The 23,764-nt window shown below is 38.9% G+C and overlaps 1 protein-coding gene and 1 long non-coding RNA gene across 8 annotated transcripts in view; one reads left to right on the top strand and one right to left on the bottom strand.

Annotated features, from left to right (window-relative positions):
- The window catches only part of NEK6 (NIMA related kinase 6), a 106,914-nt gene that overhangs the window by 7,781 nt on the left and 75,369 nt on the right, over nt 1-23,764 (bottom strand). For 6 of the 7 annotated variants that reach the window (XM_073314020.2, XM_073314017.2, XM_073314014.2 and 3 more), the window contains 2 exons: nt 20,996-21,103; nt 8,813-8,907 (listed from right to left, as the gene is read on the bottom strand). In XM_073314020.2, the coding sequence (XP_073170121.1) occupies nt 8,813-8,907; nt 20,996-21,103 (203 nt within the window). Of the gene's footprint in view, nt 1-8,812; nt 8,908-15,599; nt 15,941-20,995; nt 21,104-23,764 lie in introns of those variants that run through there. The other variant, XM_073314021.2, reaches the window with a different exon arrangement.
- Nucleotides 10,666-18,689, top strand: LOC140899129 (uncharacterized). The gene is made up of 2 exons (XR_012155224.1): nt 10,666-11,355; nt 15,551-18,689. It is a non-coding gene; the product is annotated as an uncharacterized LOC140899129 (long non-coding RNA).

The following is a 23,764-nucleotide window of genomic DNA, read 5'->3' as shown; positions in this document are numbered from 1 at the left end:
AAGCAGAATGGAGAGTCACAGACCAAACACCTCCCACCACTCTCTTCAAATGATCAATGAGCATTCATTACACTTTCCTGGCCCTCACTACACAGGAGAGGCTTCTATGTTTTCCCCCAGCACTGTAATTATTTTTTCCTAAAATGTCTTACATGTGGGACTCTGTGAATATGGCTGGGCAGCGATTTTAGATGTACACCGAAAAAAAATTATAAATATCAATGTTACTTAAACCAAGGAAATAGGATTTCAGTGCGGCAAGAAAATTATTGTTCTAAACCAATTGCATGAAATGGAATATGATAACCTATTATAAAAGTGATAATCTTTTAAAAGTAAAAGCCCTTTTGCCTATGATGCATGTTGCAGTTTCAATCTACTTCAGTCACGCTCCTGTTCAGAACAGAGCATATTTGCTCTCTGTGCCTGCTCAATTTTTAGTGGACTGTTGTAAAGAGTAAATTGATGCTTTCTGGACAACAAGCTGCTACCTAAAATTCAAAGTCTTTATAAATATGAACATTCCGCTTGATATTCTGAATAAAGCCAAGCCACGTGTTGTCGAGGGAAGAGGATTCTAAAAAGCTTTTGTAACCAGGCTACTGTGTCTTCTCCTAATCAGCTTATTTTTTTCATTTTAGTTTCTTTGGTTCCTGAGCCCCATATCTCAGTGTATTCAAACGTACTTTTTTTCATGGAGATAAATGGAAGATTCAAGCAGCCAGGATAACACGATGGAGGGTTTTTGAGGCGCTAAGATACAATTGCATCTTTGTGGGAGGAAATCAATTATGCTGCAAGTCTTTAACTGAGAGCTCTAAATGAACTTTAAATGCTGAGCCCCAGAACAGTAGCCATGAAGAGATGTGTGTTTGTGCACTTACAAAATATGGCATGAATAAATAATGCCCATTTAAAGTAAACATTGTGAGTCGAGTACCTTTTTGCTCTCTCTCTCAAACTACGATTCAAAAACAACAAGCCCACGATCCAGAGTATGTTCTGGCAATGTCAGGCGCAAGCCCAAGACTGTTCACCGTTACAACTGTCTCCAGGAACAGGAACAAATGAAATTCGCCATTTACATATAAGTGAACCAATAGCACTAATAAGAATGGTCTTCAAAGGGAAAGCCATGAGCTGCAGAGAGGCTCAGTAAGCAAGAGGCATGTCACCTCAGCATGCAACCCACACGGTGCCCCATCTGCTTATTACTCTATAACGTTGTTCAAGTGCTTCTTGTCACCCTCACTAACTGTCACATGCCACCCCACACAGCAGAGTAATACCTCCTCCTAATGAAGCGCTAGTGGATAATTGTTGATATTATCTATTCTGTTTAGAAGATCTTTTAAAACCATTTTGCATCAAAACAGCAAGCTTTTCATATTAACGCCGGCTGAAGTTGATGCTTCTCGCTATGGTTTTAATAAGGGGCTATTTGTTAATTGTCAGTCTTTTGCTCATTATCATGCACTGTGAAAGCTATCCAAAGAATATCATCTTATTGCTGACACACACAGCGAGCTCCCAGCAGTACTTAAAAAAAAAATCAACTCAAGACACACTGCTCTGAAATTCTATAGTTTAGATACGTACATTGACAGATTATTAGTGATTTGAGGACAGAGGTGCAGCACATGAATTACATCAGGTTTTGAAGACATTGCTTTCAGGCTTGCTCTGTGCAGTTAATAGAAAGTTTTTAACTCAGTTAAACCACACCAGTAAACAAATCAGATCGTTCTCACAACAAAACTGGTGGACCCACTACACTTCCCAGCAAAGGTTTTTGTTTGTTTTAAAGAATAGCAGGATTCTGCAGTGCATTTTACTAAGAGTTCACTAATATACAAAATATGTCCCATGTATTAGCAGAGCAGGACAAATAATTAAAATTAAAGTATACTTGGTAAAATAAAAGGACTAAGTACATTTTGTGAGACTGTAGCCACAATTTTTATTGGTACATCACTCACTAATTTGCCAGATATTAATGGAAAAGAGTTTCACTGTCAATTTAGAGAAACAATGATGCATTTTCAAGTTTAAATATATTTCAGGTAGTTCTTGCCAGTGTCATGTGTCAGATGTCCAAACATGCTTACATGTGGCAACTCAGGTGGGATTTTTAAGGTACCTAAAATTACTCTGAAATTCAATAGATGTTAGGTGCCCAATTCCCTCAAGCTCCTTGGAAAATCCCAGCTTCACTTTTCTTGTAGGTTTCCAGCTGTAGCTACTTTGTGTAACATGTAGTTAGGAATGTTTGCAGAACTGAATTTCACAGTACCAATGAAATCTAACATCATGTCCCCCTGTAGCAGGCAGCTAGATATGCTCTACTGAACAGACAGCAACTGCAGGCTGGGAGAACATAAAAAGTGTACATGATGCACACAGATAAGAATCTTTAGTCAGTGTCTACTTTCTATCTTTTTGTGGTTCTGAGTTTCACAGATTATCAGTATATACTGTATAATCTTAAATGTCATCGGTGATAAACAGGATCTTCAAAGAGCAAACTGGCATTAGTAATTTAAAATTAAAAAAGCACAGATTCCATGGTTTCTCTCAGATACAGTGACGATCTGTGTGTTACAAATACAAAGCTGAGTCAGGAAAACGGTAACCAAAAGCGTACCAGATAGGTCTTGTAGACTTCAATAAAAAGTCAATAATTCCTGGAAATCTGAAGATCTTTCAGTTACAATTAAAATCACTGTCCATATCTCCTTACATAGCCATATGCAAAGTAAAACAAAAAATGAACACAACACTCATGTTCTTTTCAAGACTGGCAAATAGAAAATTAAAACTGAAAAAGAAGATGCCTTATAAATTCTGACTAAAACAGCCAAGAATGTGAGCTGGAGGATTGTGAGTGCAGGCATTCCAAATGTATTGCTAACAACAGTTTGCGATGCCACATTTGGGTTTGCTTTTGACATTTTGGTTAGAACAATTACAGCAGAATGGCCGGATCTCCATTTAAAATTGACCACCACACCGCGTGACTGGTTTAAAAAATATGAAATCCTGTTAGTGTTTAAATTGATCATCTTGTTAAAAGTGCTAAAGCCATCGCTTGTGGCTACATTCTGGAAACGTAGAACTTATTTTTATCCCCTTGAAGTTATCTGGATGACAGATTTCCAAGGGAAGTGGGGAATGAAGACACCTCCCACTATTTTGATAAGATTTAATAAAAATCAATGTGTGATTGTAAATGTCACAGGAAGATGGTGCTGTATGACATAACACCCTCCCGCAATATTACTCAATGGAATTCCAATTGACACGCACATCTCTGAAGGTAATTTGTACAGTAAATCTTTCTTGAGTTTATCTCCCAAATAATGTCTGAAAAGAGGTATCAGAAGTGATTCATAACCAGCCAAACATTATTTTCCCACTTTTTAGCCCAATGGGAAAAAAAAGTTTTTTATTACAAGAAATTGGCATGAATAAAATAAAGATCCTTCAAAGAGACGTATAGATTTGATTTTTCAAATAATTTAAGCAAAGTTTAAAATGTCTAAAAATAATGACTTTTTATTCACTGAAATCAAATGGTAACTGGCCAATATTTCTTGCAAGGTCAAAATATCAGACCTTGTCCACAACTTAAAGGGTTTCCTATATAGACAGCAAGTACAAAAATGCTTTTCAAGCCACATATGGCACACACATAATTATACTATTACCACCACAAAAGCATATTTATTTTGCCAAGCATGCTAGGACGCTTAGACTACGACACCATGAGGGGACCCTAATGTGCAGCAAAACCATATCTTAGCATAAGGCTAAATATGTCTCTCCAAACAAAATCTGAGATCTTCTCTACAGCAGAACCCATACTTAGGAACAATCTTAAAGCAGCCTGATCAAGAACTCGCTTTGAACTGATCAGTGATGGGACAGCAGCACTTAACCTGGGCCACTGTCACTATTGCTCTTACCCCCGGTAGGACTAATGGTGCAAATAAAAGGCATCAGAGCGTCAACTGAGCAACACCTTTACTGGAAATCTCAGTTTCAGGTCAAACCTGAACAATTCCAGCTATTTTTAATGTAAAAATTTTATTAAATTCTTAAAGCCCAAAAAGAAAAGGAGTACTTGTGGCACCTTAGAGACTAACCAATTTATTAGAGCATAAGCTTTCGTGAGCTACAGCTCACTTCATCAGATGCATATCGTGGAAACTGCAGCAGACTTTATATATACACAGAGAATATGAAACAATACCTCCTCCCACCCCACTGTCCTGCTGGTAATAGCTTATCTAAAGTGATCATCAGGTGGGCCATTTCCAGCACAAATCCAGGTTTTCTCACCCTCCACCCCCCCCCACAAATTCACTCTCCTGCTGGTGATAGCCCATCCAAAGTGACAACTCTTTACACAATGTGCATGACAATCAAGTTGGGCTATTTCCTGCACAAATCCAGGTTTTCTCACATCCCCCCCCCCCATACACACACACACTCACTCTCCTGCTGGTAATAGCTCATCCAAACTGACCACTCTTCAAGTTTAAATCCAAGTTAAAACAGAACATCTGGGGGGGGGGGGAGGAAAAAACAAGAGGAAACAGGCTACCTTGCATAATGACTTAGCCACTCCCAGTCTCTATTTAAGCCTAAATTAATAGTATCCAATTTGCAAATGAATTCCAATTCAGCAGTTTCTCACTGGAGTCTGGATTTGAAGTTTTTTTGTTTTAAGATAGCGACCTTCATGTCTGTGATTGCGTGACCAGAGAGATTGAAGTGTTCTCCGACTGGTTTATGAATGTTATAATTCTTGACATCTGATTTGTGTCCATTTATTCTTTTACGTAGAGACTGTCCAGTTTGACCAATGTACATGGCAGAGGGGCATTGCTGGCACATGATGGCATATATCACATTGGTGGATGTGCAGGTGAACGAGCCTCTGATAGTGTAGCTGATGTTATTAGGCCCTGTGATGGTGTCCCCTGAATAGATATGTGGGCACAGTTGGCAACGGGCTTTGTTGCAAGGATAAGTTCCTGGGTTAGTGGTTCTGTTGTGTGGTATGTGGTTGTTGGTGAGTATTTGCTTCAGGTTGCGGGGCTGAGTTCCCTCACAATGAACCTATAAAGAGAAGTCTCTGGGATGCATTTCAGGTGATAGAAACATGATACACACCTTTTAGATACTGCTACACTTTATAGTTCCATTGTGTATATTACTAGTATCTTTAGATAGTAAGGATCCATGCATGTAAAGCAGCAGGCTTTTAAAATTGGTTTGTACATTCATCGGCTTTAAGTCCAGAAGGGACCAATGTGTTCATCTGGTGTGATCTCCCGCACAGCACGGCCATAGGATATCCCTGAATTAATTTCTGTTTGAACTAAAGCTCATCTTGTAGAAAAACATCTAAATCTTGATTTCAAAATTTCCCGTGAAATCTACCACAACTTGTGATAAGTTGTTCCTATAGTTAATTACCCTCTGTTAAAAATATGTGCCTTGTTTCTAATCAGAATTTGTTATTGCTGCTGTTGCTTTAGGACTCTGAATTAATTCAAAGTCCTTTGTATTCCTTTCCTAGAGGTCACATGAATTTTAAGCCTGGGCCCAGAAACATTTCACTCAGCTGGAGTACGTTTACACAATTGTTTATGATCATGAGAGCCTAGAACCGAGTTGCTGCTTTCCTCCTTTTGCAGTATGAGGCTATCACACACTGGTGTTAGCACCTAAGTTCCCACTAAGCTGCGTGGCCATGCAGCAGCCTATTAAGCACCGCACAGATGCTCAGGGCTGCAGTGGGGAGAGGTGCCTCTCCCCCAGCCCCGGACCTGCCACGGCGGGGAGAGGCGCCTCTCCCCACCAGCCCCAGCCCAGCCCTGGTGGAGAAGTGCTCATTCCCCGGTCCCAACCTAGCCCTGGCCCTGGCGCAGCCAGGGGAGAGGCGCCTATCCCGCACCCCTAGGCCAGGTGTTGCTGCGGGGAGAGAGAGCTGGGGGAGTCTTCTCTCCCCGCTGTAGCCCCAGGGCAGCCTGCACCCCAAGCACTTTATCCCTGGCCCCTCCCCAGAGCCCACACCTGCAACCAGAGCCCTCCCCAGAGCTCACACCCGCAGCCAGAGCCTTCTCCTCCACACCCTAACCCTCTGCCCCAGCCCTGAGCCCACTCCAAACCCCTCGGCCCCACCTCCATATTGGTGGACAGAACAAAATTCATTCCACACGTGCGTGGGAACACTGGTTAGCACAGCTTTTTCATTAGGCTAAAAGCCCTCTTTCACATCTGGGCCGCGTTGCCCTGAGTAGGCAGCATGCTCAAGACAGCTTTTTGGCACATCTTAACATTTCTTAAACAAATGCTAACACACACCTATTTTCTCATTGTTAAATAGATATTGAAATGGTGCGATTAGCCAATCTGCAGGATTTTCCAGCTCTGACAGAAGTGGTTTCTTTTAGTGAGCTTATGCTGTTTTAAAGCTCCATTTTATTGATCAACCACTTTTCCCTATATACAAATATTAGTTTCCCAACTGCTTTTCTTGTATAGCTGTCTCACAGATTCCAAGGTAAAATCTCCTTTAGGACCGTAGGTCTGCACCGTACACACCCCAGTTGAAAGGCACTATTCACAATGATTTTAGAGGCAATATGATTTGTTTCCACCCTTCTGGCAGCAATGTCTAACTTTCTAATCACCTTCCCTCAGCCCCACATGCTACCTTACAAGGTCTTCCTGCACCATACTGTGGATGAGAAGGCACAGAGCGGGACCAAAAACTGGGAGGACAATTTGTGAGAGAGGAGCAGCCGAGGAAACTACCTTCTACATTATCTGCTTCCTGGCTCTAAGTCGTCAACAGTCCTGCCAGAATGTTTTTGTCTGTGGTTTGCATTATTTGGCAAAGGTCTGGCAATTCCCTGTTGACCGTGGTGTACAGCATCAGACCTGTGTGTCCTCTTAGCCCATCCCTCTAATCCCCAATGGAATTTCACACACAAGTCACTGTTATGATACACTACTCATCTCTGTCCAAGCAAGTCTACTTCTCAGCAGGTCCAGCTCCTCTTTGCTTAGAGACCACCAAGACCAACCCTTGGCCTTTATGTTCACGGCAGCCATTCACTGCATTTGTATTAAATCCAGCCTCATTGTTTTTCCATTAACTAAACTCTGTGGCACGTCTCTGGCCCAGGACAGCAGGTAAACATGCATTAGCTGTCTAAGGAGCATCTGCATTTTCTTTGCCGTGGAAAGGACTTCAGGTGGGCATAGGTCAGTGTTTAGATACCAACGTAACAGGCACCTAAAAACCGACATGCAGATAAATTTGGTCCAGAACGTTTTTAGGAACAAATACCAAAGTCCTAATTGCATCTAAGCAGACGGTGTCGGAGTTCGCACATGTAAGCGGCACGCAGCTGTTGACTCAAGCAGCTCCCACTGGATGCTTAATTCCTCTAGCAGGATTTTGTTGACTTATTATACTGGCTTCCCAGCACTGATCTCTCCCTAGGTGTTTACCACACAGCACTTTCACACCCTGCCCACCCATAAATCAGCACCCATTGAACTGCATGACTCAGGCTTGGTACTGTGTTGACGACAGGACATGACCTTGTTAAACAAGCATTTAGCCACCTAGATGAGTATATTCTTCCCAGCAGTAAACAGTTTTAACTCTTGTGGGGAAGAGCACTGCCTAGTTTGCTTTTAAGATAAAATTCTCTAAGAAAAAGTAGGGTTTCTCTATTTTATGCAGAAACCTAGCTAAAGTTGCTGTACTGTCTGATCAGTTTATGCCAGGTATTTGTATTTTGATTTTTTTTCCACGATTGTGAAAAGTTGCAATGACAACCATCATTTCATTTTGACAATCCTTTAATTAACCAGGAAAAAACAACCAAAATACGTAAGCATCCAAAGCTTTGAAGTGGCCCTGGGTTATAACATTATAGTGGGCTCTCAACTGAAATTTGGGGGGGTGGGAGTGTCGTACCATGCACTTTCTAAATTTTGGGTACCCTCACTTGAACCCAAAGCTGTTTCATATATTTATAATGTAACCGTACTATTTGTTTAAATGAATACAACTTTTTTTATGGATCTCAAATACCATTAATTGATCATTTTTCTGAACACTTGAAAAATCTAATGGCATAGCGTTCTCACAAAATCATAGTATCAAGAGTAACTTTCTTCTTAATATATCTAGTATGTAGAACACACTAAGTATGTAAAACTATGTAGTTCACAATAAGGATCTCTGCTTTGAAAACTATATTCTTACATGGTTTTGCATGGCTTTAAACACTTAAAAAAAAAAATCTAACTAAATCCTCTCAGTGGGAACAGTAAATTCATTTAAAAACCACAGTAGTTTTCTTCATCAAGAGCTCTGGAAGGTCAAAGTATTTCAACTCTTCAGAACTCATTGCTCTTTACACTAAATTACATTAAAATGACACGTTTGGTCTTTAAAACAAACTTAGTATTTAGGAAAGAGTTCTAAATATGCTCTTCCAATAACTGCCCAGCTTATAGGAGTAAAGAATGAGACAAATTGGCTTGCTGCTATCTGTATCTCTAATATTTACTGTGATGCACTAAACCAGCTCTGAATAAAATCTGTTTAATATCTTTCTTTTTAAAATACTCAAAAAGAACTCAAGATAACGAAGATTTTATAGGGTTTCACAGAAATCAGATGTAAACAGGATTGAGTTAAACTGTTTACTTCATTCATTCCTGTTTTCTTTTATTATGTGCTTGTTTATGCAAAGATGAAAAAGTTAGAGATGCTTACCTCATACAATAAACAGCCCAAAGACCAGATATCAGATTTAAAGTTATAGCCATTTTCATGTATTCTTTCTGGGGACATATAGTATGGAGTTCCCACTGTAACAAAGCAAGCAAAAAAAAAAAAAACAGGAATTATCTTTCTAAAGACCAACAGAGTTTGATCTAGATGAAGTACAGATGTTTATCTTCGTGAAGTGCAATGGCTCTGGCAAACCACACATTGGAGATTGTTTGCACAATTATGAAATAAGCAATGGTTTCAAAAGACTATGGAAGAAATGTTCTTTTTTAGAACCATACTAAGGTAGAAAAAATCAGATAAAGAACAGACGGGCATTACTGTGATAATTTTATGGTTTTGAACTTTGAGGAAAACAATCTTCTTTTCCACCTTTCTGGGCACTTTTGGACTGTATTGCTTATACAGAACAATGGTAAATGATCACTCTCCACTTGGTTCGCTCAACGGCACATGAAGCCGCAGGTTAGATGTTATGAACATTCACTACTAAAACAGGAATCCTGTGACAGCAGATCAATTGAATATGTTCACTTGACACACACTGAACCAGCTGCCTGACAGACCAGCTCCAAATGTGATAAGATACCTTTCCTCTAACGAGCTCTTTGAGATCTCAAGAGACCATTTGCTATAGTGGAGAAATAGTAGTAATAAAGTAGGCATTCAAAAACTTTTCTGAAAGAGCCAGGATGATCTATAAAATTCCAGAATTAAAAACTCTTTTGCAGTTCTCCGTCATACTCAGAGCTATGAGCTTTCAACTCTGTTTCCAAAGTTTGTATTTTCTAATGATAAATTTGCCAGGGCATCTTTGGACAGGAGTTTGAAATAATTACTAATAAATCCCTTGTACCAGTGAAACACATTTTAATCCCAAATCAATTTAGTGGGACTGAAAATACAAGATACCCTGGTATCCTCAATTACATCCAATAATTCTTGGCTACTCCATTTATAAAAAACATCCAGGGTTCAGTTATCTTTTTTTCTTTCTCTGCTTGTCAAACCCTCGGTTAATTGTTCTTTTTCTGATCTTGGTATTCCTACCTAACCTTCTACTAGTGACCTTAAAGTGGCAAATGTTAAATTGCCTCATGTTACATCCACAATTTCTTCATTCAAAACTCTGGCTGCAAATAAATTGTAGACTTCTGAGCAGAGTGTAAGTCAGTGGGCCTTTCTGGTGCTAAACCATGCAAGATTAAACAGAAACAAGGTCTACAAGTGTGTGAGAACGTTGGAAATGAGAGGGGTGGAAGCAAACGATAACAAGTACTAGTATCTCAAAGCCCATGCTGTCCACGCACTTGGGCTAAGTAACCTCAGCAATCTCCCTCACACAACCAGTGAAACTGTTGCATGCAAATTAGCTGTAGTGGGTGAGGGCCGATTGAGTTACCTCTGATATCACAACAGTCCAGGACACTTGACACAGATAGATGCATGACTGCAACTGAAAGCCTGTGCTTTCAGTCACCCTGTTACTGTCTGAAATTAACTGAGTAAATTCCAGAACATGCAGTGGTAGGAATAAACATGGAGAACATTTATACTCTTATTCCCATAAGTCTCAGTATGCTTTGGTACCACCGGTGGCCTCCAGCCTTAAGTGTTCTTGAAATCAGTTGTTCTGGGTCACTGCATGACAAGCTCACAGTAAATAACAGTGTGTGGGCTTGAAAGTTATGGCCTTGCTTTCCATGTTAGCATGGGTCTGTTTGGAAGGCTTTGTTCAATTTAAAATTGTCGTTTTGAATAATGCCTGAAAGCGATCTTCGATCAAGGCAGAATGACAGTGTTTATAATACGGATGAATGCGTCATATTCCTTATTTGATTTTTGTGCATTACGCTGTTCCATTATATTAAATAGGTTTGTGGGGCAGCCCATGCCTGAGCTGATTCTATAAACTCTACCTTGCACATTTACCTATCATTACTGTAGTGTTGTCAGCAAATATATGAACAAGCAGGTCTCTGCATTTCAAAAATGATACATTAATTTTTAAATAAGTGTCATGATAAAAGACTGACAAGCCCAATTCTCTTTATGGCCTGTCCAACATTATGTGGGAATCTCCTGTAATGAGCATCTTCTAGAAAACTGCACAAGACTTCCAATTTAATCAGCCAGGGCTTACCAATGCATTACATTAGTCAATTTGACAAGAACAGTCTAATCGGAGACTATTAATCAGAAACTTTCTTTGGCATTTGCCCTGCTGAAAATACCAAATATTGTTCAGATTCACTATTAATCACCACCTGGTAGAATAATGCTTCTTAAGTTATAAAGATCACAGAACAGTAGAGAGGTTTATGACTAAAGTCAGCATCTTCCCATTCCACCTCTGAAAATCTAAGCACTTCTCTTGAACACTGCCATACTTGAGTGATATCAAACCGATGCTTATTCCTTCTATCATAGGTACTGTATTTGCTACAGCTAAACCATCCCAGGACACCAGAACACCTCTGGGTCATTTGTAACATCCAGTGAAGGAGAGGCTGATTCTTCAGCAGGTAGATTATGGGCAGCTAGCCCATTTGTTTCCCACATCTCAAAAATATATGCAAAGGTAGTACTGTAAATGTAAGATTCATATTCCCTCCCTCTCAAATATTCTTTGAGTCAAACTGGGAGTGTGAGACTATGGAACCAAACTAGGAGTAAAAAGATTTAGGTTCTTTTCCCAACTCTGCCACTGAATCACTTCGGGACAAATGGGTATGTCACTTCTATGCCTTGGTTTCCCCTTCTGTAACACGGTGGTGACAATGCTCACCCATCCTTGTAAAGCACTTTAAGGTAGCATGAGGGGCGTCTTCTGTCATCATTAAAATCATCACTGCTGGCTTCTTGGTTTTAATGTGAGTTTTTTTGTTTGTTTTAACTTTTCGTATGCTGGGTTCTATCAGAGTTCTTTCCTGTGCAAATACAATGTATTCAGGGATCAGAGTTCCCTATGAAACTGTTTCCTGGTTCTTCACAAACGGAAACAAGGATAAAATCTAATTTATACTGTTAGGGTTCTCCCTCTATTCTTCTCCTAGCTTAAAACTAAAGTATTCAACACTCTCCTGTGGCCATGTTCTCTCACGCAGCCCTCCCATTGCCTTCAGGCAGACTGTCAGACTGAAAAGGGTAGAGAGTTTCAAAATATTTTAGAGGGTTTATGTGATTTTGAAAAATATAGAAAATTAAAGTATCTACTTGAAATTGGTCAATCAAATGTCAGAGTCACAACTGGTTGTGATATAAACTGAAAGGCAATTTGACAAGGAAATACTGAACTGTGTTTCTGAATCTATCGCTTTGCTTTCTCCCAGCAGTGAACAGAGTTCTGAATATGAAAGAAGAACCTAACAAATTCTGACCTTTATTGTGTCTTTAGAGTATTCCCATTTTCAAACCAAGAAATATCGGAACACGACATGGGCCTCCACAGGGTAAAACTGATTAAAGCATTCCTTCATTCCAGAGATGTTCCCACTTCTCTCTAAACATACTTTGCAATGTATTGAAATACCTGTAGTTTTTGAAACATGCTCATTACATCTGAAAAGGCGAAGACCAGGCCTCAGAAAACTCAGATGCCACACAGGTCTAACTTAGTTTAAGAAATGTTTCAAATAAATAATTTTAAATGTTGAGGATTGTCGTCTTGCCATTGATATGCAAGACACATATTGAAGCGTCATAACTACAGAGTTAGAAAATCACTTTTTAATATGGTTCAAGCATAATATGTATTTCGTACAAGTAAAATCAAAGGCCCTAATTCAAAGAGGAAATCAGTACTCACAACTCTCAAGTGCCTCATCTCTTAAAATAAGCCTGTAAATTGTTACATAGAAGAATTTACAGCTATCCTAAGAAGGAGTCTAGTCATCACATTGCTACATGAGGCTCTAAATGCCAAAACAAAAAGTTTTCATACTTTGATGCACACTTACTGAAAAGAATCCTAATCTTCCTATTGAAAGGCACTGAACTCTTACTTTTGTAAGCTACTATTAAAATTTTTAAGACAGTTCACCTACTCCTAGTCCTTTGTAATCTCTTGAAACCTTGAACTGTAAACATCCAAAAATACAACGAGGAGTCCTTGTGGCACCTTAGAGACTAACAAATTTATTTGGGCATAAGCTTTCGTGGGATATAACCCTCGGAAGCTTATGCCCAAATAAATTTGTTAGTCTCTAAGGTGCCACAGGAGCTCCTCATTTTTACTGATGCAGACTAACGCAGCTACCCCTCTGAAACCTATAAACACCCAGCAATTGTCTCCTATTCTCAATCACCCAGGATAAGCATGGTCTACAATAATGAAAGTGGTCAGTTGAGACTGGATGCACTGCAGCTTCTCCTGTTACAAGAAAAAGAAAAATCCAACAGCAGTTTGAGAGACTCAGTCAAGTCAAATTGAGATGGCATAGCACCTTATGTTGCTCTGGCTTTATTCATTCATTAGTTGTAGAACTACCACAAGATTGCTGAGTTTCTTGACAGGAGACGAGCATGCTGTCTCCATAGCAGAGTCTATGCAGATTCTTACAAGCAAGATAAAGGTGAAAGAATGGTCAAAAGCATGAAATAAGTTTACTCTAAATTCCTTCAGGTATCACCCTGAAGTATGAATTCCATTCCAATAACTTAAAGAAAGATTTGATTGAAATCTACTTATTCCTACAGCAAGAAGATTACATGCAAATAAGAAAAGGAATTATGAGAGATTAATGCAACAAGTAGATTACAAAGAGTTGTGATACAACTTAGACAGTATTCCATTAGGAACAATCCACCTACTGCAAATAATCAAAAATCCTTTTATCTGTTATGTACTCCAATTATATCTATTAACCATAACAATAAATTAATCAACAATTCTTTGATTAGAAGTTTGCATTTTATCCCACAAATACTGTATCTACTGCCAGGTACCAAAAGAACAAACAAACATTCTCAGAACACTGAAAAGATGGGCAATTAAAATTTTAAGCACAGGTTTCCTCTGTCCTTTGTTTCTCAATGAGGCCTGTTTTCTAGTCATTGCAGTTCTAAATGTACCATGAATCTGCTTGGAATGGCACACTGGCTTGGCAAGCAGAACAATGGGGACCAGTGTATTTGTGCACCAGATCTTCTCAAGACAAAAGGCGTACTCCCTCATTGCCCTCTAGCAGAGCAGATAACACAGAAGGAATGCGTATTCAGCAACCCACACTCAGCCTGATCAATGGCTATTTGTGTGTTCTGTTTTGAGAAGGTCTGTCATGTATGGTGGTATCCCCAAAAAGAAAATCTGCTCTGACACAAGGAAATGAGAGTCTATTTGGCAAAACAAATGTCAAAGTATTTTTTTTTCAATATTTTTATGCAAACCTGCAATTTTTGATTATACCACCAGACAGGATTTTCGTTAATAAAAAAATACGGTAATCAATTTAATAAAAAAGCAGTCAATTTTAACATTGATGGAAATTATCTATAAGCTATTTAATTGTTGTACCAGGTAAATGTTTGGTACATTTAATAAGAAACCAAAACTACATCAATTTAGTGTTCAATTTTTAGTCAATATTTGACCATGTTCTGCTGTTAACAATCTTCTCTTAAAACTGTCCTAACTTATGCTGTGAGACGTATTTAACAGCTTTACACAAAGCATGATAGAATACCATGCAATGATGATTTATTCCTCTTTTTGCTCATCTCACTGAAGTTCAGAAAAGGAATGATGAAATGTATAACATGGTCTTTACAAAGGGGTTTTAAGACAAGTTTAAAGAGCAACATATGGAAAAGATAGTGTGGGAAAACTGCAACTCTGCTCATTCCTGTTACTTGCTGGAAGAAAGCCACTGTAACTCTGAAGCTGCTATGCACCGTGGGTGGGAAACAACAGAAATCCAATTGTTACATCTGATTTCACTTTTGTTACTGGACAGGAGGAATTAGGTTAAATTTAATAACTTCTTGTACCTAGCAGGGAAATGGGGAGTCAAGGGGGTACCATATTGTACAAAAAGGGAAATACCTAAGCAAAAGGGAAGATTTTAAATGTAATTACGCATGCACGGCAATAAACAAAAGAATTGGAATGTACATTTTTTGTTTTTCGTGAAAAGGGTTAAGCAATATTTTCTCCAAAGAAATGAAGTTTTAAAAAAAATCCCACTTACCAAAGACTCTCTCTGTTTTGGGGAAAAAATCTTAATAACTGGAAGTTTTAATGATATGCATCTCCACTCTCCTTTCCAGCTAAAACCTGGGATTTATCCAGGGAGGGAGAGAGCAATTTCTTTAACTGGAGACAGGTCAGAAGGGCAGCACTGCTACCTGGCAATGGCAGCTAATAAAATACACCTTAGCAAGTAATTCAGCTGCAAGGGTTTGCTTTAAAATGTGGAAGATTTCAGGTAAAGCACTGAGCAATGAAGAGTGGTCCCTGCAATAACATAGACTTTGAGAACAAGGGATCTCTTTACAGTGAAAAGAGCAGCAGCAGAATATGTGGTACCCTACAAGTTCCCACACGTTATTCCTCTAACCATCTAGGAAAAGTCGATTTGACCATTTTATTTGTGGGGTTTACCATTCATCCAACACACTTCCCTTCCTTATTAATACAGGATGCTGGTTTTACTGCAGTCAGGGCCAAGTGGGACCAGCACACATCCAAGTTTTTGTTTGTTTGTTCATGTGTTTTTGCAGGTCTGTCTATCAGGAAGTGGGCCTCCCTTTCTCTTGTTTTATGAATGCAGACTATGGTGGTGAAACAGGAGCCTCAAAATCCGGCCACATAATTTGTCGTGCAGCCTGCTGTTGCTCCAAGCAAGACACTCGCTTGTATCTTGTGAGCTGTGTATGGGCAAATCTTTCATTTTTCTTTCATTACCCCGGCGTGTACTGTCACTTAATTGTTATGTATCCAATCCTTCCTGACAAATATGATCTGCTGCCTGGTAATTCGTTTGACATTCATTCTGTTCCTTGCTCTAATTATGGCTTCCATTTCTGACACTGAGGCGGCTGTGCTGCCACGGCCAGATAGTACACCTGTCAGGCGGGTTGTGGTGCTGCCGAATGCCCTTTTATGCCAGTCTGAGAGTAGGAAATACAAAGAAAGAAAAAAATTAGATGAATATATTTGCATAAGCCCTGTGTTCAATTCATGGGTCAGCAGCCTTAGAAATTATGGTTCAGGGTGGTTGCTAGGGCAACATAGCTACAGGAAGTATCAGATACCACAGACTAGGCCTGTATAAGATCATATCTATCTATATCTAGCTATCTTAAATATAAAATATGCATGAAATATCATTCGCACTTACTAAAATGTAAATTTGCAAATGAAAAAAACCTTTCTAAACCAGACTCTGTTTCTTGCTGCTACAAAACTACAAATCTAGCCAATTACGTAAAACCTGCTATTACTCCAAATATTTTTCTCCAAACAATTTTCTCCAAACGTTTTCTTTTTTGAATGCAAGAATGTACTTTTTATTTGGAAACAAGCATCACTCTGAACAGCTCTTTTCCCCCTTGGAAACCTAGATTCCTTTACCTTTTCACATTGGTTTTCATTTTGCTTTCAGGATGCTAATTCTTTGGAGGAAGGGCAGGATCCACAGAGAGGAGCTTCAACTCTTACTACATGCCCTTTCTCAATTAAGAAAGACGAGCTCTGATAAAGGTCACAAGCCTGGTTTACATGTTCGGCCAGTTTCCAAGCCCCAATTTATTCTTATTAATATAATAAGCACAGCAGTCAAACTAGATAAAATCAAATTATTGGACATGATCATATTTTTGCCCATTCCTGATGATGTGATTTTAACTTACTCTGATGGGGATTTTTTTTCTCTTTTTATAAATACTTTCTAGACTGAAATCTGACAGTAAAATAAAACTGTCCTAATATTTTGAGTACGTACATTTTAGAAGTACCTCGCTTGCTATTACATCTTTTTTTAACCACAAAGGTTCATACGTCTTCTCTGTTTTTCTGTATGCTTAAAAACCTCAGTGGTGCACATGACACAATTATCAAATAAATGTCGATTCAGTGCAGGTAGTGGCAATTTAAGCTAGACTCTTCTGCTGAATGTGAGAAATACAGAGTGAAATAAACACCTTGTGTAGTCCAAAACTGACCTTGGGAACTAATGGTAAAGAACTTAAATAGAGGCACTTGCTCTTTAGTGAGCTAAGACTTCAGTATTTTTGAACATGTTAATACAATATACAGATATAATTAACTAGGAAAAGAAAAGAAGCAACCTCTCTGAGGCGATCACACCTTTTACTTAAAAAGAGGTGACAGAGTTAAAAAGATAAACAATGCTCTGGAATAGTAAACGCTTTATGCTCTCAAAAACTAAAATCTTGTATCGGTATGATGCAAACCATATAGTCATCTAGAGCTTTATAAATAATGCACAGTAACAAAGTTTACATGAAATATCAAATTTTATATACAGTCCCTTAATATAAAGAAAAAACCATTCATGCTGTTTATCATCTTGCATACACTAGAAAGGTGTATTATTCAAACATAGGAACTGTTTGAAAATGTCTGGAATCACACCACTCGAATTGTGGAAATAGGGGAATAAACAGAAGTGTGTGATTACAGTGATATTTAAGGATGTTTGTTGGGTAATGAGAACAAGTGTACATTTGTCATAGGTTTTTGAAAATTCCTACTGCATCTCTTACTGTCTGATTTTTAGCAGGGCTGCCTTTTATAACAGCAGCAAAGAGTCCTGTGGCACCTTACAGACATGTATCCATGTATCCAACGAAGTGGGTATTCACCCATGGTAGCTTATGCTCCAATACGTCTGTTAGTCTATAAGGTGCCACAGGACTCTTCGCCGCTTTTACAGATCCAAACTAACACAGCTACCCCTCTGATACTTTTATAACAAGTAATTATAGTTTGCTTTGCTAATTTTATATCCATTTCTATTTGTTTTCATAACTCTAATATCTTTGAAACAACATAGTAAATTAATTTTCCACAATTGATATGAAGTTTCGGTGTTAGAAATAAGCATTGGATGAGATAAAGCACTTATCGGATACTTGTATATTAACAGTCACATGGTATCCATGCAACAATTTACATTTTAGTGCGGAAGGTATTGCATTAATAATGTACAACAATTAATTATGCTCTAAATTTCCAATTACCTCTCACTGTGAGGGTAAAAAAAAAAAATCCTGTATAGAAGTTCTATCTATCTACCTACACAGGTACTGTGGCCCTCATCACTGTAGAATCTCTCGCTGAAGAAATCAGAGAAGTAAAAAAAAATGCAGTGAAATCCTACAGTGGTACTAAATACAACTCTCCCACTTACTATTTCAATGCATTAACATGAACAGCTATGTGCATAACACAACAACACAAATGACATCTGCACTACACTGGGCCTTTACTTTCCACTCACCAAGTATATTGTATGCTGTAAGTGTATGCCAGTCTAATTCACCGTAAACTTCTTGGGGCAGAGTCTTCCGTTATAATCTGTACAGCACACCGAACGCTGACAGTGCTCAAATAAATTGTGTGTGTACACAGTCTAATAATCTACATGTACATATTACAGACATCTACGTACAAACATCAGTACACACACACTATGTCATCACATACTTTGTTAAATAAAATGGCGTGTGTTGTGGATTTCATCTCATCCTAAGTCTGGATCAGCTTGGATCCTTTTAGGCTTAGTTTTCATGCTACAGTAGCAGATGCTTAATGCCTTGTTAAAGCAAGTAATTAGAAATGAAGTGAGCTGTAGCTCACGAAAGCTCATGCTCAAATAAATTGGTTAGTCTCTAAGGTGCCACAAGTCCTCCTTTTCTTTTTGCGAATACAGACTAACACGGCTGTTACTCTGAAACCTAGAAATGTTTCTGAAATACTTCCAAAGGAAATGGATCCTCAAAACCTGGTTTGCTACAGAGGTGGGAGGTTTTAAGTACTATTAAGTAAAACAACCTAACTCTAGGAAGAAGAAGATACCACCAGGTATCAATGGCCATTGTTCTCTCTTGAAAACTTATGACAAGACAAAGAGAAGCCTAAATCACCATAATGCACTTTGCATCTTGTGCCTTCCACCGACCATGCTGCTGAGCTCAAAGCACTTTAAGCCTTTGCCTGTTTTTCAAATAATGAGCCTGATGGCAAGAGAGTGAAACCTACTATTGTTATTCCTGTATGAAAAGGAATAAAAATGGTAGTTTCTTCTGCCGCATCTATGGAACTCTGAACAGTCCTCATCTAATCACACACATACACGCACCCACCCACCCCTTTTCAGGGTTCAATTCCATTTTAAAAGATACAATTAAGGGCTGATATTAGCCACTATTAGCTACAATTCAAACTACTGCCCAGAGAACATTAACACTGTAGTTCTGTCAATGACCAATTTAGCCAAACCTTCAATATAGTATCACGTCCAGAGCGTGATCAAGATTCTTATTTGTCAAGCAAGCCAGATAACTGAAAAGGTCTATTTTCTTAGCCAGGATAACAGAGCAAGATCCCTTCTCCCCTCCCCTTTTGACTACAAATGCAATGAATCACCAAAACGGGAAAGAAAGGACAGTTAACCCTCTCTCACTGAAGCCAGTGCTGCTCCATAAATTATCTAACTGGAATAAGAGTAATGGTTGTTGAGTCAGAGAGACTGCAGATTCATGTTTCTGAAAAACCCCAACCAAAAGAGTTTGCTGGGCAATTAGTGGAATATTGATTTCGTGTCCTTTACAGAAGCTTGAATATTCAGCACTGTAAGCTCTTTGCGGCAGAAAGCAGGTTGTCTTATATATAGTAACTATCTAGCACAAGGCAAGCACTGCTGGAAACAAACTATAATTATACAGACACTACTGCAACTGTATCCTAAAACTACAAATCTTATTGTGGTATGCTGTAGAAGGATGGATATATCCCAACTGCAGTACCAGCCCGTGTGGGGATCAGGAGCGTACAGAAAACCTCCCTAATAAACAAACTTTGTTCATAAAATGAATTTTAGGCTGATGAAAGGTGCCAGATTGACAGCCCTGGAGACAGAATGTATATTTATTTCCTAAGAGATACAAAAGAACTGCCATTGCCACACTGAAGTCTTCCACTTAGCTCTCCTCTACCATTGCCTGACCACTAGACTGTCACAGTGCTGTTAAAATCTGTCCAGTAGATGTATCAAACTAGATACCACACACCCTACCTCCCCATTGCAGGGGATGAAGGCTTACAGTGATGTCATTCCTAAAGACAGAAAGGTCAAAAGTATTTCTGCAGATGCCACTAAGAGTATTATGAAACAAACCACCACACAAGGACAGTGGATGATGTTGAAAGACGTATAATTGCATAGCAGAAAACTTCAAAGCCTTACTGCACTATTTTTAACCAGCTTATTATGAAAGCAAGTCACCTTTAAACCACGCTGCTGTTGAGCAGGTTCACGGGAAGCGTTTAGAAAACACACACCTTCACCTGAAACTCAGCTCAGGTCTAAGAGCTTTATGTTGCTCTGAGATGTTATGGTGGTTGTTTGAGAAAACATCCTTGTTTGGAACTGGTGAACTGAAGGGCTTCTCTGAAAATGTGCTTTTACACACTTCCCATTCTCAGAGAGAAATTGCAATGTCATCTTGGAGGGAGTGAGCTGATCAACATTACCAAAAGAAGGTGGTGGTGCAACCGTGGATATCAGTGCAGAAAAGAAATGAAGGAAAGGGAGAAGGTATCTTGGATCTTATTGTTTATTAATCCTCTAAATACATCACACTGCATCACACACTCAGATGTGCTATTTAGATAAAGAAAGATGCCTACGACAACCTAGTCACATATTAGAAACCATTATACTTACCACGGTGAACAATGCTGCAGAAAAAAATGTCAGGGAGAGTTTTAACTAAAAAAACTATTTAAAATTTGCATAAAGAAACTCTCTCTCTCACTATATATATAAAAATAGCACTTAAAACTTGTATCACAGAAAACATGTCAGAGGTACCCACTGAACCAACCTTTGTCACATTAAGAGGACAGATATCACTTTGTTTGAACGTCACAGTTATACATTGTGTAAGTGTGTTTAGTAGCTAGAAATGCCATCTTACCTAAGGAATGTGCTGCAGTGGTTTTAGAACTAAAAAAGCGGCCTAATCCAAGATCTCCCAGCTTCACCACTCCTGTGGCTGTTATAAACACATTGGCTGGTTTTATGTCTGCAAGAAGGGACAAGGAGAAGGTCAAAGCCACAAAAGGTTATCTGTTGTAATACTGCAATAGAAACATAGCCTAGAGCCTTTTCTGCACAAAAGAGAGACTCAATCAGAACCATGTTTCTGCACAGCTTTGATAGGCTGAATCTTCCAAGACTTCAAGTTGCATAAAAAAAAAAAAAAACAGAATATACTTCTCAGTGCAGCAGAAATATTAGCAATGGAAAAGTTGTCAGAAAACAGCACAACAAAAGAGGTAACCTCTCTCACTCATGGAAATCAAAGAAATATTTAAGTCCAGCTTCCCTTTGGAAATGTCACATTTACACAGAGAACTATTTATTATGGTTGACTTTCCCCTTATATCAAAGGTTGATTTACATGTCCTAAACTGTTCCATATTTTGTGAATGGGACAGTGATTTACATAGAAGTTCTATATTTTCTGTATCAAGCTTAAGATGCAAATTTGCAAACTGTATGTTAGCAACATGTTTGTTCTATTGGAAGGCTGGTCTTGTGCTTAAGTTTGGGGGGGTGGGGGGGAGCGCTAGGGAAGTTGGATTTTATTGTCAGTTCTGACTTCTGTCAGAAATGGCCACTCAAGGGCCCAACAAAATTGGTTGCTTAATAGAGGGAAGGCCCTCCTAATGAAGGTGGAGCCATATTACACTCAGTACATTTTGAGGATACGAGAGGGAAGTCACCTAATTAGGATGAGCTTGTACATGGTTCATTCTGCCACGCACTCCCTTTGATTATCAATTTGCTCACTGAATATCAGTCCCCTGGTAAGTAACAAATGTGTTTGTAAGATACATTAATGTGATTTTGTGTGTGTCTTTCACATTGAAATGAACTGCAATGGGTTGGAACTAGCTTGTGAATAGAACATGCAGTTACAAGCATGCAGGGAACATGCCAAGCAAGGGTCCACTTCAGTAGCCTAACTTAATAATTTTCTCATTTTTAAAAATGGCTGATTGTTTAAATGTTGGTTAATAGATTTTTAAGGCCAGAAGGAATCATTATGATAATTTAATCTGGCCTCCTGCACGACACAGGCCATAGGATTTCCATACATATAATTCCTGCTTCAAGTCCAACAGCTGTGGTAAACAAGAGCGTATCTTTTAGAAAAACATCTAATCTTGATTTAAAAAGTTTGAGTAATGGAGTGGTCTTTCCATTCTAAACACTGCATATCTACATCACTATATATGGATCCGGATATGAGACTGATCCAGAGCCAACCTGGCGCTCTTTCTATTGACTCCAACAGGGTTCGGCTCATGCATTAGCACATTGACCCCTGCTGAAACTCTCATACAACGAAACAAATGTCATAATCTGAATGCAGAATGTTTCCACCACATGGATCACGTTGTCTTCAACATCCGAACATCTTATAAAGTAAAAATAATGCAAGCCCCCTGCAATGCCTCATACCTTACATTGAATCAGAAATGGCTTCCAGGGCTAGGACAAGAAGATGCAACACTCTCCCTGTAGAGTTTTGTATGAGGCAACTATTTTGGGGAAACTCAAAGAAATCATAAGCCAACAGTGCATTAGCACAATGCATTTTTAATCAGAAAATGTCTGACGAGTGACTGTTCAAGTCCAACATTTGGGGCAAAGATCATTCTAAACTGGAACAGCAGGTTCTAATCAAGGAGAGGGTAGGGGGATTGGAATTTTTTTTAAGTTTTTTTTTTTTAAAAGGATGTCTCAGACAGCTTCCCCCCATCTCCCTTACAAAAAAAGAGTGCACAATTTAGTTTTACAAGTCTAATAACGTAAAAGCAAAGCAGGAAAGCGCTGAATTGCCTTCACTTCACTCAGACCCTTCCCTCATCTTTGCAATGAAAATGAACAACTGCAAAAAGTCAATGTGGGAAGAGGGAAAGGCCCTCTTCAGAAAAGCAACTAAAAACTTGGACGATAATGTAACTAGCCCTCCCAGCAGAGTATGCATCTCACTCACAAAGCAGAGCTCTCACTCTGCCCAACACATCCTGCCCAAGAGGACACCACAGGGGGCTTTATATAAAATATTTTGTCAGCTTATAAGACAGTCAAAGTAAGTGAAGCTTAGTTTCCCCAAGCTAAACCCCAAGTCATGGTATGCACTAGTGAATCCTCTTTCCCCCTAAATTATAGTAGACTGTATATATGACAGACTACTATTATTTATTGTAGTCTAAATCAGGCATACCTGGAAGGATGCAAGAGGCGACTACATAGGAGCGGAATTCTAGTTCTCTCTTTGCTGGCGAATTGAGTGAGGCACTCGCCACTTGTAAAGGGAACGGAATTAATGAGCAGCAGAGATTGGTATTTGCTCCTTTGTGGTGCATTTGCACTTCCTGGGTCAAGTCCTTCACAAAACATTTCATTTGTACTATAAGGGGGAAAGTAATTTTTGGATAGAGCCCAAAGTGACGAAAAGTTCTAAGACAAGAGCTAGAAAAAATTAATGAACATTGAGAATGGGATAAAAAAAGTCTGGAACATATTTATATTAATATTCCCAAATCCGCATACGAGACAGAAAAACTCCTCTAAACTCTCTCTACGGTCGAACTAAATATAATTAAGACTATTTCTTAGCGTTCGCTGCATCCACTAGTCTCAGCATTTTACTTCTGACACGTTTGTAATG

Source organism: Lepidochelys kempii, chromosome 16, assembly GCF_965140285.1.
Source record: "Lepidochelys kempii isolate rLepKem1 chromosome 16, rLepKem1.hap1, whole genome shotgun sequence".
NCBI lineage: Eukaryota > Metazoa > Chordata > Testudines > Cheloniidae > Lepidochelys > Lepidochelys kempii.
The sequence above is the reverse complement of the archived record's forward strand: the minus strand, read 5'-3'. Positions and strand labels throughout refer to the sequence as shown.